The following is a 13,955-nucleotide window of genomic DNA, read 5'->3' as shown; positions in this document are numbered from 1 at the left end:
CCATTCCTGACATTCGGGGAGATTTAGTCGCCCAGCAACAAATTGCCTCTACTTTGGATGACTAATCTCCCCAAAAAACCTTTACGCCGGCTAGAATCTAAATCGCCGGTGGGATGGTACTCGGATTGCTTCGTTTTCCAAAGTTACCCGAAGTTGCCTCACGAGGAAACTTCGGGCGACCCTCGGAAATGAAGTGCCATCCCTCCGGTAATTAGGATTCTAGCCGGCGTAAAGGCTTTTTGGGGAGATTAGTCGCCCAAAGAAGAGACGATTTGTCGCTGGGCGACTAAATCTCCCCGAATCTTAGCATGTGTCACCACCCTTATAATAGGCCTACCACTGGATTCACCTGAAACAAACCACGTTTCTCACAAACAAATTGTAACAGTAGAGGAAAGAAAAAATTGACCCCAATACTCTTACCATTAGCCGTATCATTAACACATTTGTTTATTCTCTATTTCCAAATTCTTTAAAGTGCAACTATTTATCTGAAATAGAAAAAAATGGCAAATTTGTAGAGGGTTCACTACTTCAAGGACCATCACTTTAATGGGGCCAACCATAAAATCACAGTTAAAGTGGATGGTCCTAGAAGTAGTGAGCCCCCTACCATGAGGTGGTAATATGAAGTTACAGTCACTAGAAAGAGAGGCCTTCTGGATAAAAAACACATTATACCCAATAGGTATTAATGACAGTTGTAGTATAAAGGGTTTTCTCTAATAATGCATATATTATCGGTAAAAAACGGTCACTAATTTGCTTCTTTTTTACCTGCAACTTACTAGCTGCTTTCAAAGTAAAACTCCCAAACTTGGCTGCCCTTTTATTAGACACCAGTGGGATCACCTGACTATGACCTGGCATATAGCTGTTAAAGGAGAAATAAACCCTAAAAATTAATGTGACTAAAAAATGCCATATTTTATATACTGAATTTATTGCACCAGCCCAAAGTTTCAGCTTGTCAATAGCATGGATGATCCAGGATTTCAAACTTGTCACAGGGGGGGTCACCATTTTGGAAAGTGTCTGTGACACTCACATGCTCAGTGGGCTCTGAGCAGCTAAGCTTAGGGGTCGTCACTAATTATCAAGCAAAAAATGAGGTTAATAATATAGGCTAAGCTCAGTTAGTGACAGCAGCACAGAGCATGTTCAGTAAATGAGCAGAAAAGAAGATGAGGAGCTACTGGGGCATCTTTGGGGGCACAGATCTTCCCTAAAAGCCTGTGGTTGCCTTGGGCTGATACAGAAGCCCAAAACATAAATGAACAACATTTCTATACTACTTCTTTAGTTAAGCTTTAGTTTTCCTTTACATACAATCTAAATTAACTAAAGTATTGTTCATAGAAATCGAATTGTTTCTGCCAGATCCTCCTTCATAGAAGCTTTTAAATGACATTTGATTATTTTCAGTGCTTGTATACTCCGGATTAAAACAACGTATGAATGTCAGGTTGCATAATAGATCAACTGGACTTCACACTTGTGAAAGTTTATTATGACTATTATCTGTGAAATAGGACATTGCATATTGTATTTTTTTTTAATTGCAATTTTAAGTTTTTAGCAGCTAGAGTCTGTATATTTTTGTCTCTAGACTCTATTGGGGTTATGTAAAAAAAGGCACAAAGTTTGCCCAGGGGCAGTAACCAATAGCAGCCAATCAACATGTAGCATTTAATAGTCACCTGTTTAAATGCAGGCATCTTATTGGTTGTCATGGGTAACTGCTCTTAGGCAAACTTAGTACCTTATATCACATATGGGGGGTATATACCCAAAATTGCTTCTGACTCCACAGCTCTGCTTTAATATAATGATTGGTCAGGGGTGGATATTTCTTTTTCCCTTTGGCCTTCAGTTGCTGAACCAGCTGAATGTGTTCCAGGGAGCATGGAATCAACAAGGTCTAGTAAAGCTGTGCTGCCTTAGAGGGACCCCATCAACAAGGTGTTAGTCAGTGACAGGTTAATAAGTGGAATGACATTTTCTAGGAAAGTAAGACAGAGAGTTAAGTTGAATGAGCAGGCTGGGCACCAACTATGATTTATAGCAGGGAATAGCTCTCCCATAGGCTCTGAAGGGATTGAAGAGGGATTCAGGCATAGTCTTTTCTCTGGTTCATTTTTATGTATGGGATCTGGACCAAAAGGGGCATTGACAACCAGGAGGTGTACCTTAAGCTTCCCTAGATGTCTCCACATGGTGTCCAATAATGCTGCTTCTGTTTGACTGTCCTAGCGTTTTCCATCTTGCAATACCTTGCCTCTGTGGATATGTGGGGGATTTAACCCTGTGGATCATTGCCTTGGACAATAAACGTGTTCTGTTTGTTTGCTGCAAGAACCTTCTGGCAACCTCATTTTATTTTTAAGCACATTTAAAAATAGTTCAACTACATCTCCCCTTCACACCTTCCACATAGCAAAGGCCCTGCCTTATGTGTTAGAGTCAAGTGTAACGCATATTTTATTGTAATTAGCTGGACATAACCTATTATAGCCCAAAATAGTTTTACAGAAGCAATTGGTGGCTGTTTTCAGGGCCCAACCTGAAGGTCATTTAGGATCTCTATGGATGCCCTAGATCTGGGTGGGAGGGTTGGGCAATAAAGCTGTTGAAGAAGAATAATGAAGAAAGCACCTGCCTCCCCTGCCTCACCCTAGTTCCGGCCCTGCTGACAACAGCTGTTTAAATATTAGGGATGCACCGAATCCAGGATTCGGTTTGGGATTCAGACAAGATTCGGCCTTTTTCGGCCGAATCCAAATCCTAATTTGCATGTGCAAATTAGCGGTGGGGAGGGAAATCCTGTGACTTTTTGTCACAAAACAAGGAAGTAAAAAATGTTTTCCCTTTCCACCCCTAATTTTGCATATGCAAATTTAATAGGGATTCAGCCCTATTTTGGATTCGGGCGAACCCCCGAATCCTTTGCGAAAGCTTCAGCAGAATACCGAACCCGAATCCTCATTTGCATATGCAAATTAGAATTTGGTTCGGTATTCTGCCAAATCTTTCGTGAAGGATTCGGGGGTTCAACCAGATACAAAATAGTGGATTCAGTGCAACCCTATTAAATATTACAGGTCTGTCCGTTCTCCATGGACAGGATTCTCTCAAGTAGGCCCATCTGCTTCTCCCCTTCCTGGTGCTACCTGTCTAATATACTTAAACTCTCAGGTGAGTCTCTATATGGAGGTGAAATGTGAATTTATTTCAGTGTAAATAGGTCATTTTCAAGTCAGCCAGCAGGTGGCACCAACCCCTAAGGTTGGTCTGTAGGGGAATTCCCCAGCAAGAGCTTATGAAAGGGAGTCCACAACAAGGCACGTAAACTAAATAGTGAATTGTGGGGGTTTTTTTGGTGACAATTCACCAAAATCACAATTCACAGTGAATTCGCCAATTTGAGTAAGACAATTTGCTAGTGGAAAAACCTCAGTGGTTAATATAGATGAATTTTTCTGAGTTTTCTTGAAAGTCTTGCACAATATAAAAGGTGATACACTGTAGATATATAACAAAGGGTTCAGAAATATAAACTAGTAAAGTGTGGGGGGAGGGAGTAGCTCTAACAAGAAATTTTTCAGAAATGTATTTATCAGGGACAATCAGTTCCAAGACCATTGTTCTTACCTGCCGCAGCTTATGATTTACTCTGTTCTGTATTCTACATAGGCTACACATAGATACATGCAACATATGGTGTCTGTTTGTGGTACTGAACCAATATGGCTGATTTATCAGAAATTAGAGCGGGAGGCCTTTTAGCCATTGGTAACAGCCATTCCTGTTAAATCCTCAGTGCTAGTGATGTGAGTATTGTTTATGTGAATTTAAGGAACAAAACAGCTTCCTTTCTGTATGCTTTCAGAATAAAGTTGCCATAGATCAGGTACATTCACATATAAGCATACCTCCCAACATTTTAGAAATAAAAAGAGGGACAAAAATTTTGCCCCTAATTACCATGTTTATTTTACAAAATTTGGCAGGTTGCTAATGAAGGTGAATTACCCTTTAAGCTGTGAGTCTAACTTTTCCCAAGGGACCTCCTTATCTAAATTGTTACAATTACTTATTTGCTTAGCTCAAAATTGTTACAAAAGTATCTTATCTACAGCTGTGGCTGTTGTGGACTCTCTGCCAAAACCAATTAATTAAGAAACATTGTATCTTTTTTTAGCTGTTCAGTGCAGAGAAAATCGGGACGTCCAGTACAAACCCGTGACTGCGGGTTGAGCTCTCAAAAGCGGGACTGTCCCGCTGAAAACGGGACAGTTGGGAGGTATGATATGAGCAGTGGTCTGTGAATCAGCAGAGGAACATTTCAAGATTAGAATTTCACTAGAAATCCCTTTGAGAGAGGAGTTCTGAAACGTCAGCTTTATTCATGTTTGCAAAATTTGTACTTTGATACTGATATGTTTATGCTGTAATTGTGATTTGCACGCATTAGATAAAAAGACCAGATAAAATATTTTGCCAGAATCTACTTAAAGGGTGGTTCACCTTTAAGTTCCTTTTAGTATGTTATAGAATGGCCAATTCTAAGCAACATTTCAACTGGTTTTCATTTTTTTTTTTATATATAGTTTTTGAATATTTTACCACCTTCTTCTACCTCTTTTCAGCTTTAAAATGGAGGGTCACTGACCCCATCTAATAAACAAACGTTCTGTAAGGCTACAAATGTATTGCTACTTTTTATTACTCATATTTCTATTCATATTCTGGCCTCTTATTCAAATGAATGCATGGTTGCTGGGGTAATTTGGACCCTAGCAACCAATTTGCAGAAACTGCAAATTGGAAAGCTGTTGAATAAAAAGCTAAATAACTCAAAAAACAGCAATAATACTGTACTAAAAACGAATTGCAAATTGTATCAGAATATCACTCTCTACTTCAGTGATCCCCAGTGATCCCCGACCAATAGCTTGCAAGCAACATGTTGCTCTCCATCCCCTTGGAAGTTGCTCTCAGTGTCCTCAAAGCAGGTGCTTATTTTTTAATTCCAGGCATGAAAGCAAGTTTTATTTGCATAAAAACTTAGTATAGTGCCAAGTAGAGCCTCTTGTAGGCTTGTAGTCCACATAGGGCTACCAAATAACCATTTGGAACATATTTGGAACTCAGGGGACTTTTTCATGCTTGTGTTGCTCCCCAACTCTTTTTACATTTGAATGTGGCTCACGGTTAGAAAAAGGTTGGGGACCCCTGCTCTACATCATACTAATAGTTAATTTAAAGGTGCACAACCCCTTTAAATTTACTCTGTGTATCGGGACTAAACACAGTTATGCACATACATATATATATATCAAAAATATTACTTACCAAGTATATCTGTTCCCATTTGGTATAATGTGAGTAAAACCTTAGCACTGGGTGTTTGCAGGATCCATGCACTAAGCTTAATTAGCAATTGGTAAAAGCTGCAGCAGGTCACATGTAAACAAAATGTGTTTTTCTTATATGCTGATGATGTAGCTTTGCCTGTGTTTTTTTGTGAATAATAAGATTGTAAGCTCCATTTATAGAGAGATAGAAAGCAAAATGTATATTTATATAAATGGTTTTTTTTTTTGCTAATCGTTTTAAATTTGTTGTAGCTGAATGTGCCTTTAAGAGCATGGGCTGCTGGGAAAAGCAGACTTACTTAAATGGGTTGTTCATCTTTTAACTTTTTATATGAGTGATATTATGAGACAATTTGCAATAGGTTTTCATTATTTATTATTTGTGGTTTTTGAGTTATTTAGCTTTTTATTCAGCAATTCTCCAGTTTGCCATTGCAGCAATCGGGTTGCTAGGATCCAAATTACCCTAGCAACCATGCATTGATTTGAACAAGAGACTGGAATATGAATAGGAAAGGACCTGGATAAAAAGATGAGTAATAAAAAGTAGTAAAAACAAAACATTTGTAGCCTTAAAGATCATTTGTTTTCAGGTGGGGTCAGTGACCCCCATTTGAAAGTTGGAGTCCGAAGAAGAAGGCAATTCATTCAAAAATGATAAGAAATAGAAAATGAAGGCCAATTGAAAAGTTGTTTAGAATTAGCCATTCTATAAAATACTAAAAGTTTAACTAAAAGGTGAACCACCCCTTTAAATAACGAACTCCTGATCTCAGAGCAAGCAGTCTAAGGGGCACATTTACTAAGGGTCGAATATCGAGGGTTAATTAACCCTCGATATTCGACTGTCGAAGTAAAATCCTTCGACTTCGAATATCGAAGACGAAAGATTTTGCACAAATCCTTCGACTTCGAATAGAATCCTGTGATCAATCGATCGAAGGAAAAATCGATTAGAAGGATTTTAATTCATCGATCGAACGATTTTCCTTCGATCAAAAAAAACGTAGAAAATTTATGGGGAAGGTCCCCATATGCATAATGCAATTCAGTAGGTTTTAGTTGGCGAAGTAGGTAGTCAAACTTTTTTTTAAAGATACTTCGACTATCGAATAGTCGAATGATTTTTAGTTTGAATCGTTCATTTCGAAGTCGTAGTCGAAGGTTGAAGTAGCCAATTCGATGGTCGAAGTAGCCAAAAAAAACCTTCGAAATTCGAAGTTTTTTTAATTCGAATACTTCACTCTAGCTTAGTAAATGTGCCCCTAAGTGTAGGGTGGCTGCCTGAAAGAAGGTAATTGCAAGGTACCCTGGTTATTTTTGTTATATGGAGCTGGAACAGTGCTTTCTGTCAAAAGTTAGCAAAAAGACATTTCTTCTGGGTTTTTTTTGTTTCTTTTTGCTCTGGAAATAAATTTACCTTCCAACAACTGACAGCTCCCAGTGCCGGGCCAAGCCGATCCAGGCACCCTAGGCGGCCCGGGCAGCCACCGCACTCCGCTCCATGCTCTCCTCCGTACGATCGTGCGCGCTCCTGAACCCATTGTGCACAGAACGCCGGAGGGGAGGGTGTTAGAGTGCTGGAGGGGATGGAGGCAGAGGAAAGCGACAGAGGGGAGAGGTGAAAGTCAGTAAAAGCGACTGAGGGGAGGGAGGCGGGGAAAGTGACTGAGGAGAGATGGGGTAAATCGCTTGAGGGGAGGGAGGCGGGGAGGAGTGGGAGGAGCAACAAACATGGACTTGGGGTAGGCAAAAGTCAGGTACCTGCCGAGCGCCCCCCTTTCGTTGCTCCCTAAGCAGGTGCCTTTTCTGCTTACCCCAAGTTCCGACCTTGCCAGCTCCTTATCCTTGATGAATGCAGGAGGCACTTGCATCCCAACAGGGGTGAGTCTGGAGCGGATATTCCTCTACTCTAAACGGATGGCCTCTGGTGAGTTGATCCTTTTTATGGTAAAAAAGATTCCCTGCTATTTGTCTTCCATCCCTCTAACAAGTTTATTTGCACTTAGTCTCTGCACTCTCTCCAGCTCATTTATATCCCTCCTAAGGACTGGAGTCCAAAACTGCACTGCATACTCCAGATGAGGCCTCACCAGGGACCTATAAAGAGGCATAATTATGTTTTCATCCCTTGAGTTTATGCCATTTTTTAAGCAAGACAGAACTTTATTTATTTAATTTAGTAGCCACAGAATGACACTGCCCAAAATTAGACAACTTGTTGTCCACAAAAACCCCTAGATCTTTCTCAACACACTGCCATTTAGTGTATAACTTGCATTTATATTATTTCTGCCAAAGTGTATAAACTTGCATTTATCATCATTGAACCTCATTTTGCATCTTACTGCCCAGTTTTGCAATTTAGTCAAATTGCTCTGCAAAGTGGCAGCATCCTGAACCGAGAGGGATATAAATGAGCTGAAGAGAGTGCAGAGACTAAGTGCAACTAAACTGGTTAGAGGGACGGAAGACTTAAATTATGTGGGTAGACTGTCAAGGTTGGGGTTGTTTTCTCTGGAAAAAAAGCACTTGTGAGGGGACATGATTACACTTTACAAGTACATTAGAGGACATTATAGACAAATAGCAGGGGACCTTTTTACCCATAAAGTTGATCACCGCACCAGAGGCCTCCCCTATAGACTAGACTAGCCCTGTGGTACTCCACTAAGAACACTGGTCCAAACTCTTTATTTATAGCATTTTATTATTAAAAAAAAAAATGTCATATTGTGGAGTGGTATGTCCAGGGCCGAATTTGTCTTTCCGGCACCCCTAGGCCGGCCGCTGTGTTTCTGCACTGCGCCCCCACACTTCCCCGTGCAGAAGCACGCGCATGCGCACTCTCTTCTCCCTGTCCCTATTTGCACCAAGGACTTGCGTGCACCAGGTAAGAGAGTAGGAAATTTGCCATGCATGCAGTCCTCAGTGCTTCGGCAGATGGTGCAGTTGGGCGGCATGCCGCCCCTGAAATCTTGCCTCCCTAGGCCCAGGCAAATCCACAATCGCCACAAATACAGGGCCTATGTATGTCCCAGCGATAGTACTTAATAGATCATAATAAGAGAGCTCCACGCACAGGTGCTACTAGTATTTCATCATATAATTAGTAAACAACATAAAACAATTCTAAATAAAAAAATTGAAGGAAACAAAAGGCAAAAAAGAAAAAAACTGAAATAACATAATTTCTGATACTGACCTGGTCTGACTACTTGGCTCTACTGGCTCTTTCCCTGCTGTATGTTTGGCTCCCTTGCTTGCCCCTGTGCAGAATCCATTGACCCCCCCCCTCCTGGGATTTGGGTTCACATACATGACACTTAGATTTCCATGTACAAAGGTTATTTTTACAGTCAGGGGCCAATTCATTAACTTCGAGTGAAGGATTCAAAGTAAAAAAACTTCGAATTTCGAAGTGTTTTTTTGGCTACTTCGACCATCGAATGGGCTACTTCGACCTTCGAGTACGAATGATTCGAACTAAAAATCGTTCGACTATTCGACCATTCGATAGTCTAAGTACTGTCTCTTTAAGAAAAAACTTTGACCCCCTAGTTCGCCACCTAAAAGCTACCGAACCCAATGTTAGCCTATGGGGAAGGTCCCCATAGGCTTGGCTAAGTTTTTTTGGTCGAACGATTATTCCTTCGATCGTTCGATCGCAGTATTTGCGCAAAATCCTTCGACTTCGATTTTCGAAGTCGAAGGATTTTCATTCTCAGTTGAATATCGAGGGTTAATTAACCCTCGATATTCGACCCTTGATGAATTTGCCCCTCAGAGTTGAAATAAAAAGCTTTGGAATTCTCTCCCTGAATCAGTTGTGCTGGCAGATATATTAGACAGCTTCAGTAAAGTGTTGGGTGGGTTTCTAGATAACATGAGGTTACTAAAAAAACCACTTAGTATAATATTGATGCAGTGACTGTTCCGATTGCCTTTTTGGCCTTTATCCACAGTCTGAAAATCCAGCCCTTGTGACAAAGGCCCAATCCTAGGGCGGCATAAATTAAGTGGCAGAATGGTGCCCAGCCCCACAGGTAGTTTGTTTGATTCTGTAGCACTAAGATCTAGACAGTTAGGGGTATATTTATCAAAGAGTTAAGTTAGAGATCACCACAGTCCACTTCTGTGAAATTCTGCCACTCTCCATTTTAGAAAAAAGAGTATTTATCAATGGGTGAAAGTGAAAGTTTACTCTTTTGATAAATATGCCTGTAAAAATCCTATAGAAATTAATGGAGAGTGGTAGAATTTCACTCTAGAGGACTGTGGTGATCTCTAACTATAAAATATACCCCTATGTGCTCCGGTACGTAGGATGCGCATGCCCACAATCCTGTAGTAGGGAGTGAGGCGCTAGAGTAGTCTGGCCTTCTGGCACCCTCGGTGGAAAATCCGGCCCTGCTTAGAAGAAGATGTTGAAAGGGTTCAATGGGCATATTTTAGAAAAATACAGAGAACACCCAGTGATCTGAGGTCTGACACTCAGATGTTCAGTTTTGGCACTCAGTCTCTGTGGCTAAAAAGGTTGTCATTTATTGTTATTCATTGGTCCACATGTAACTGGTCCGGTTCAAGCAAAGGTGTTTTCACAGCTGAAAATTGTTTTCCAGTGGCCATTTCCTGGTAAGCCTAAACCATTGGGAGGCAGGTTAAGATATTCACATCTCTGTATGGGGCCTAATGTGATCAGATTGAGAAAAGAGTTATCCAGCAGCAACAGATCATCAAAAAATTGTAATCCCTGGCCAATATGGTAATTAATTGTCTGAGGCAGAACAGGTTGGTGAGGTCCGTTAATGGCTGTTCTGTGCTGCTGGGCATTTAGCCATTGATTAAACAATCCAGGAGAATTTACTCATGTATGTTCTTGGCAAACATTTGATGAACTGATCATTTTGATTGCAAAAACTGTAGAATAGTGAAATTGTAACTAGGATATAGCCTGAAACACACTGTCCTGCCAGGCTTGTCACAATACAGGGAGTAACAGTATGGAGATTATATCCAAATTCTTTGTGCTATAAAAGTTTGTGTTTTTTGCTGAAAGAATACTCTGTTGTGTTAAAAAATCTGTTAACAGAGAATAATCCCTTGGTATAAGATTATTACATTAAGGGGCAGATTTACTAACCTCGAGTGATTGGTTCGAATTTCAAAAAGTTCGAATTTAGAAGTAAATTTTTGGGTACTGCGACCATCGAATAGGCTACATTCGACTTCGTTTCAAATGATTCGAAGTAAAAATTGTTTGACTATTCGACCATTCAATAATCAAAGTACTGTCTCTTTAAAAAAAACTTCAACTTCATACTTCGCCAAATTAAAGCTAGCGAAGTGCAATGTTAGCCTATGGGGACCTTCCACAGTACTTTTCTAAGTTTTTTTTGGTCGAATAGAAATCCTTCGATCGATTGCTAAAAATCGTTTAATCGATCGAATACTGTAAAAATCCCTCGACTTCGATATTCGAAGTCCAGGGATTTCAATTCGATGGTCGAATTTTGAGGGTTTTAACGCCTTGAAATTCGACCCTTGATAAATACCCCCCTTTATGTTTATAATTTTACATACATTAGCAAACAAATTAACAAGAAAGTCAAATACCCAGATATTTATACGGCTTTAATCTTCAGTGAATCACCTTCACAGCAACTAAATTAATTAAAATACTTAGGGGCATATTTATCAAGGTTTGAATTTCGAATTGAAAAAATTTCCAAATTCTAATTCAAAAAGGCAAACTAAAATGAAGTCGAAGTTTTTTTTTGGCCGAATAGGTCCGTGCGAATCGTACGAATCGAAGGAATAGCGAATTCAATCGATTTCGATTCAAAGTTTTTCCCAAAGTCCACCAATTGACTCCATATAGGTTCTTGGAGGTCCCCCATAGGCTAAAACTGCAATTCAGCAGATTTTAGATGGCGAATGGTCGAAGTCAAATTTTTAAAGATGATTAATTTCGATATTTGATTTTTCTAATTTTTTTCAAATTCAAATCGAATTTGGACTATTCCCTAGTCGAAATACACAAAAAATAGCTCGAAAATTTTTCATTTTAAAATTCACCTCGACCTTTGATAAATCTGCCCCTTAATCTACTTCTTAACCCAATGTGCCAGCTCAATTGCCTTCCATACAGTTTCAACTATGTTACAAGACATTGTGGACATGTCCAGAGAGGCACCAACAGACCCCAATACTAATTTGGTTAAGTGCAGGCCACTGAAAACTATGCTAATTTATCTCTAGGGATGTGGAGCAAGCCACACAGATGCTCTATACAATTAAAGTGAATGATCATCTATTGAAATTCTTTTCTTTCTTTGAGTCTAAGGATGAAAAATGTAAATATATAAGAAACCTATATAAAAATACAAAATAAAGACCAAAAAATGATTGTAGATGATTGTACTGATGGTACTGTTCAAACAGTTAATACAATAATGTTTATAAGTGCAGTTAGGTCGTAGAATGCCCTGCTGGATGTTATTGTGATGCTGATTCTGTTAATGATTTTAAGAGGGCTTGGATGATTTCTTGGACAGACATAATATTCAAGGGTAGTGTGATACTAAACTCTATAGTTCGTATAGATATGGGTATATAGAATTTATGTAAAGGTATAGAGGGGTGTGTGTATGGATGCTGGATGCTGGGTTTTCATTGGAGGGGTTGAACTTGATGCACTTTGTCTTTTTTCAACCCAATTTAACTATGTAACTTTAACCCATAGAAATGAATGGAGAGTGTCAGAATTTTACACTAGAGGACTGTGGTGATCTCTAACTTCACTCTTTGATAAATATACCTCTACGTGCTCTGGTACGTAGGATGAGCATGCCCACAATCCTGTAGAAGGGAGTGAGGCGCTAGAGTAGTCTGGCCTTCTGGCGCCCTCGGGGAAAAAGCCCTGCTTAGAAGAAGATGTTGAAAGGGTTCAATGGACAAAATTTAGCAAAATCCGTAGAACACCCAGTGATCTGAGTTTTTGGCAGATCAGTCTAAAACGGTTGTCATTTATTGTTATTGCAAAACTGAATTGCTTGATTCTCAAGCAACCAATTACAAAGCTCGCAAAACAGAGGTCACATTAATTTGTACACAAGCATCAGAAACAAAATGATTATTGTATACAGCTACAATACACCATTTAAATATTCAAATTAGAGAGAGCTTGGTCCACATGGAGGGGGGTGTGTATGGATGATGGGTTTCATTTGGAGGGGTTAAACTTGATGTACTTTGGTCTTTTTTCAACCCAATTTACAGTAACTATGTAACTTTAATCTTTGTCAGAGAGATTATCACTCCCAACAAATACAATATGACATTATCTTAATGAGGCAGTTTTTGGCACATGAGACTGATGTTCATCTTCCTTGTACAGCCACAGAGCCAGTTACAGCCCAACTCAAGTACAGTTTATTGTCCATCTGTGACCTGCAAGAATCATTGTAATATATTAGTTTCATAGTCAGCCATAAAAGTCCTACACTTAAGCCTCACCTGCTGGGCCTTCTATGCTCCACCATAAGCTCAAATAGATACTTTAATGTATTAGTTTATTGCCATTCTTTCAATTAAAAGTACTTTCCATCCTTACTGGGTTTTGCTTTAGGGTTCTTGTTTAATGAACTAAGCAAAAAAGAAAAACTTACACTCGCACACCCTGGCCGTCCAAAATCAAACGAATCCCTGGTGCTCGATGATAGAGGAATTGGGCAACCTCAAAAAACAGCGTAGACACAGAAAACACCGGCACAGCATGGGTATTACTAGCAGGTTTCACCTTGCTCGTTTATTTGCAAGGTGAAACCTGCTAGTAATACCCATGCTGTGCCTGTGTTTTCTGTGTCTTAATGAACTAAGCACCACATCTCGAATATTGGATTTAACTCCTCTGCACTCTATAGCTTCATTCATTCACCTGCAGAATATTCTTGACAACACTTCTACTTACACTTCTTCTTACCTGGCACAGCATTAGTTTCCTTCATTGTATCCTGGAATTGGGATGTAACCTAATGGTAGAAATAAACATTATTACATATATATATCTCGCAAGAATCTACAGTCAGACCTATTAATATAATCAGTGTGCACCCAGTCAAGTATTGCATATAGTTCCATAAGAGGGCATTGATGTGGGGAACAATAAACTAAATAGTTTTTGCTATTGCTGGATTACATAGTTACATAGTTAAATCAGATTCAAAGCTGCAAAGTGAAACCAGCGCTCATCCAGCGCGAGGTATAGGCAAAACAAAAGGGAGCAAGAAATTTATTCTCATATAGTGTAGTAGTTTTTTCATAGATGGATTACACCCCTTGTGAAATTAGATTACTTCTAAAAAGGTGCCTCCTCCAGATTATACTATTTGCCGTGCTTAGAATTTACACACTGAGGTGAGACTCATGTGAGTATACTCACGAACGTTTAAACGAAGTTTGGGCGTTTAGAAATATAGTTAGATGTTCATCCCCTCAATTTTCTCCAGGCTCTGTGGCTTGAAAACAATGCGCTGACATAGTGTAAAACCGTCACTTTTTTAATCTCAATAATAT

General features: G+C 39.5%; 2 protein-coding genes across 2 annotated transcripts in view; both read right to left on the bottom strand.

Moving 5' to 3' along the window:
* LOC108700221 (HAUS augmin-like complex subunit 3) overlaps positions 1 to 5,482 on the bottom strand; it is a 44,037-nt gene extending 38,555 nt beyond the window's left edge. Inside the window, exon 1 of the mRNA XM_018233217.2 lies at positions 5,356 to 5,482. The gene's annotated coding sequence lies outside the window, so the exon portion shown is untranslated. The remainder of the gene's footprint in view (positions 1 to 5,355) is intronic.
* A 6,904-nt stretch (positions 5,483 to 12,386) lies between these two features.
* mhc2a.S (major histocompatibility complex class II alpha chain precursor S homeolog) overlaps positions 12,387 to 13,955 on the bottom strand; it is a 44,063-nt gene continuing 42,494 nt past the window's right edge. The window contains exons 9-10 of the mRNA XM_041574143.1: positions 13,363 to 13,411; positions 12,387 to 12,830 (exon numbers count right to left, since the gene is read on the bottom strand). Of these exons, the coding sequence (XP_041430077.1) occupies positions 13,374 to 13,411 (38 nt within the window). The 3' untranslated portion in view covers positions 12,387 to 12,830; positions 13,363 to 13,373. The remainder of the gene's footprint in view (positions 12,831 to 13,362; positions 13,412 to 13,955) is intronic.

This window comes from Xenopus laevis, chromosome 8S (genome assembly GCF_017654675.1).
Source record: "Xenopus laevis strain J_2021 chromosome 8S, Xenopus_laevis_v10.1, whole genome shotgun sequence".
NCBI classification, from domain to species: domain Eukaryota; kingdom Metazoa; phylum Chordata; class Amphibia; order Anura; family Pipidae; genus Xenopus; species Xenopus laevis.
This window is presented reverse-complemented; position numbering and strand designations above follow the sequence as displayed.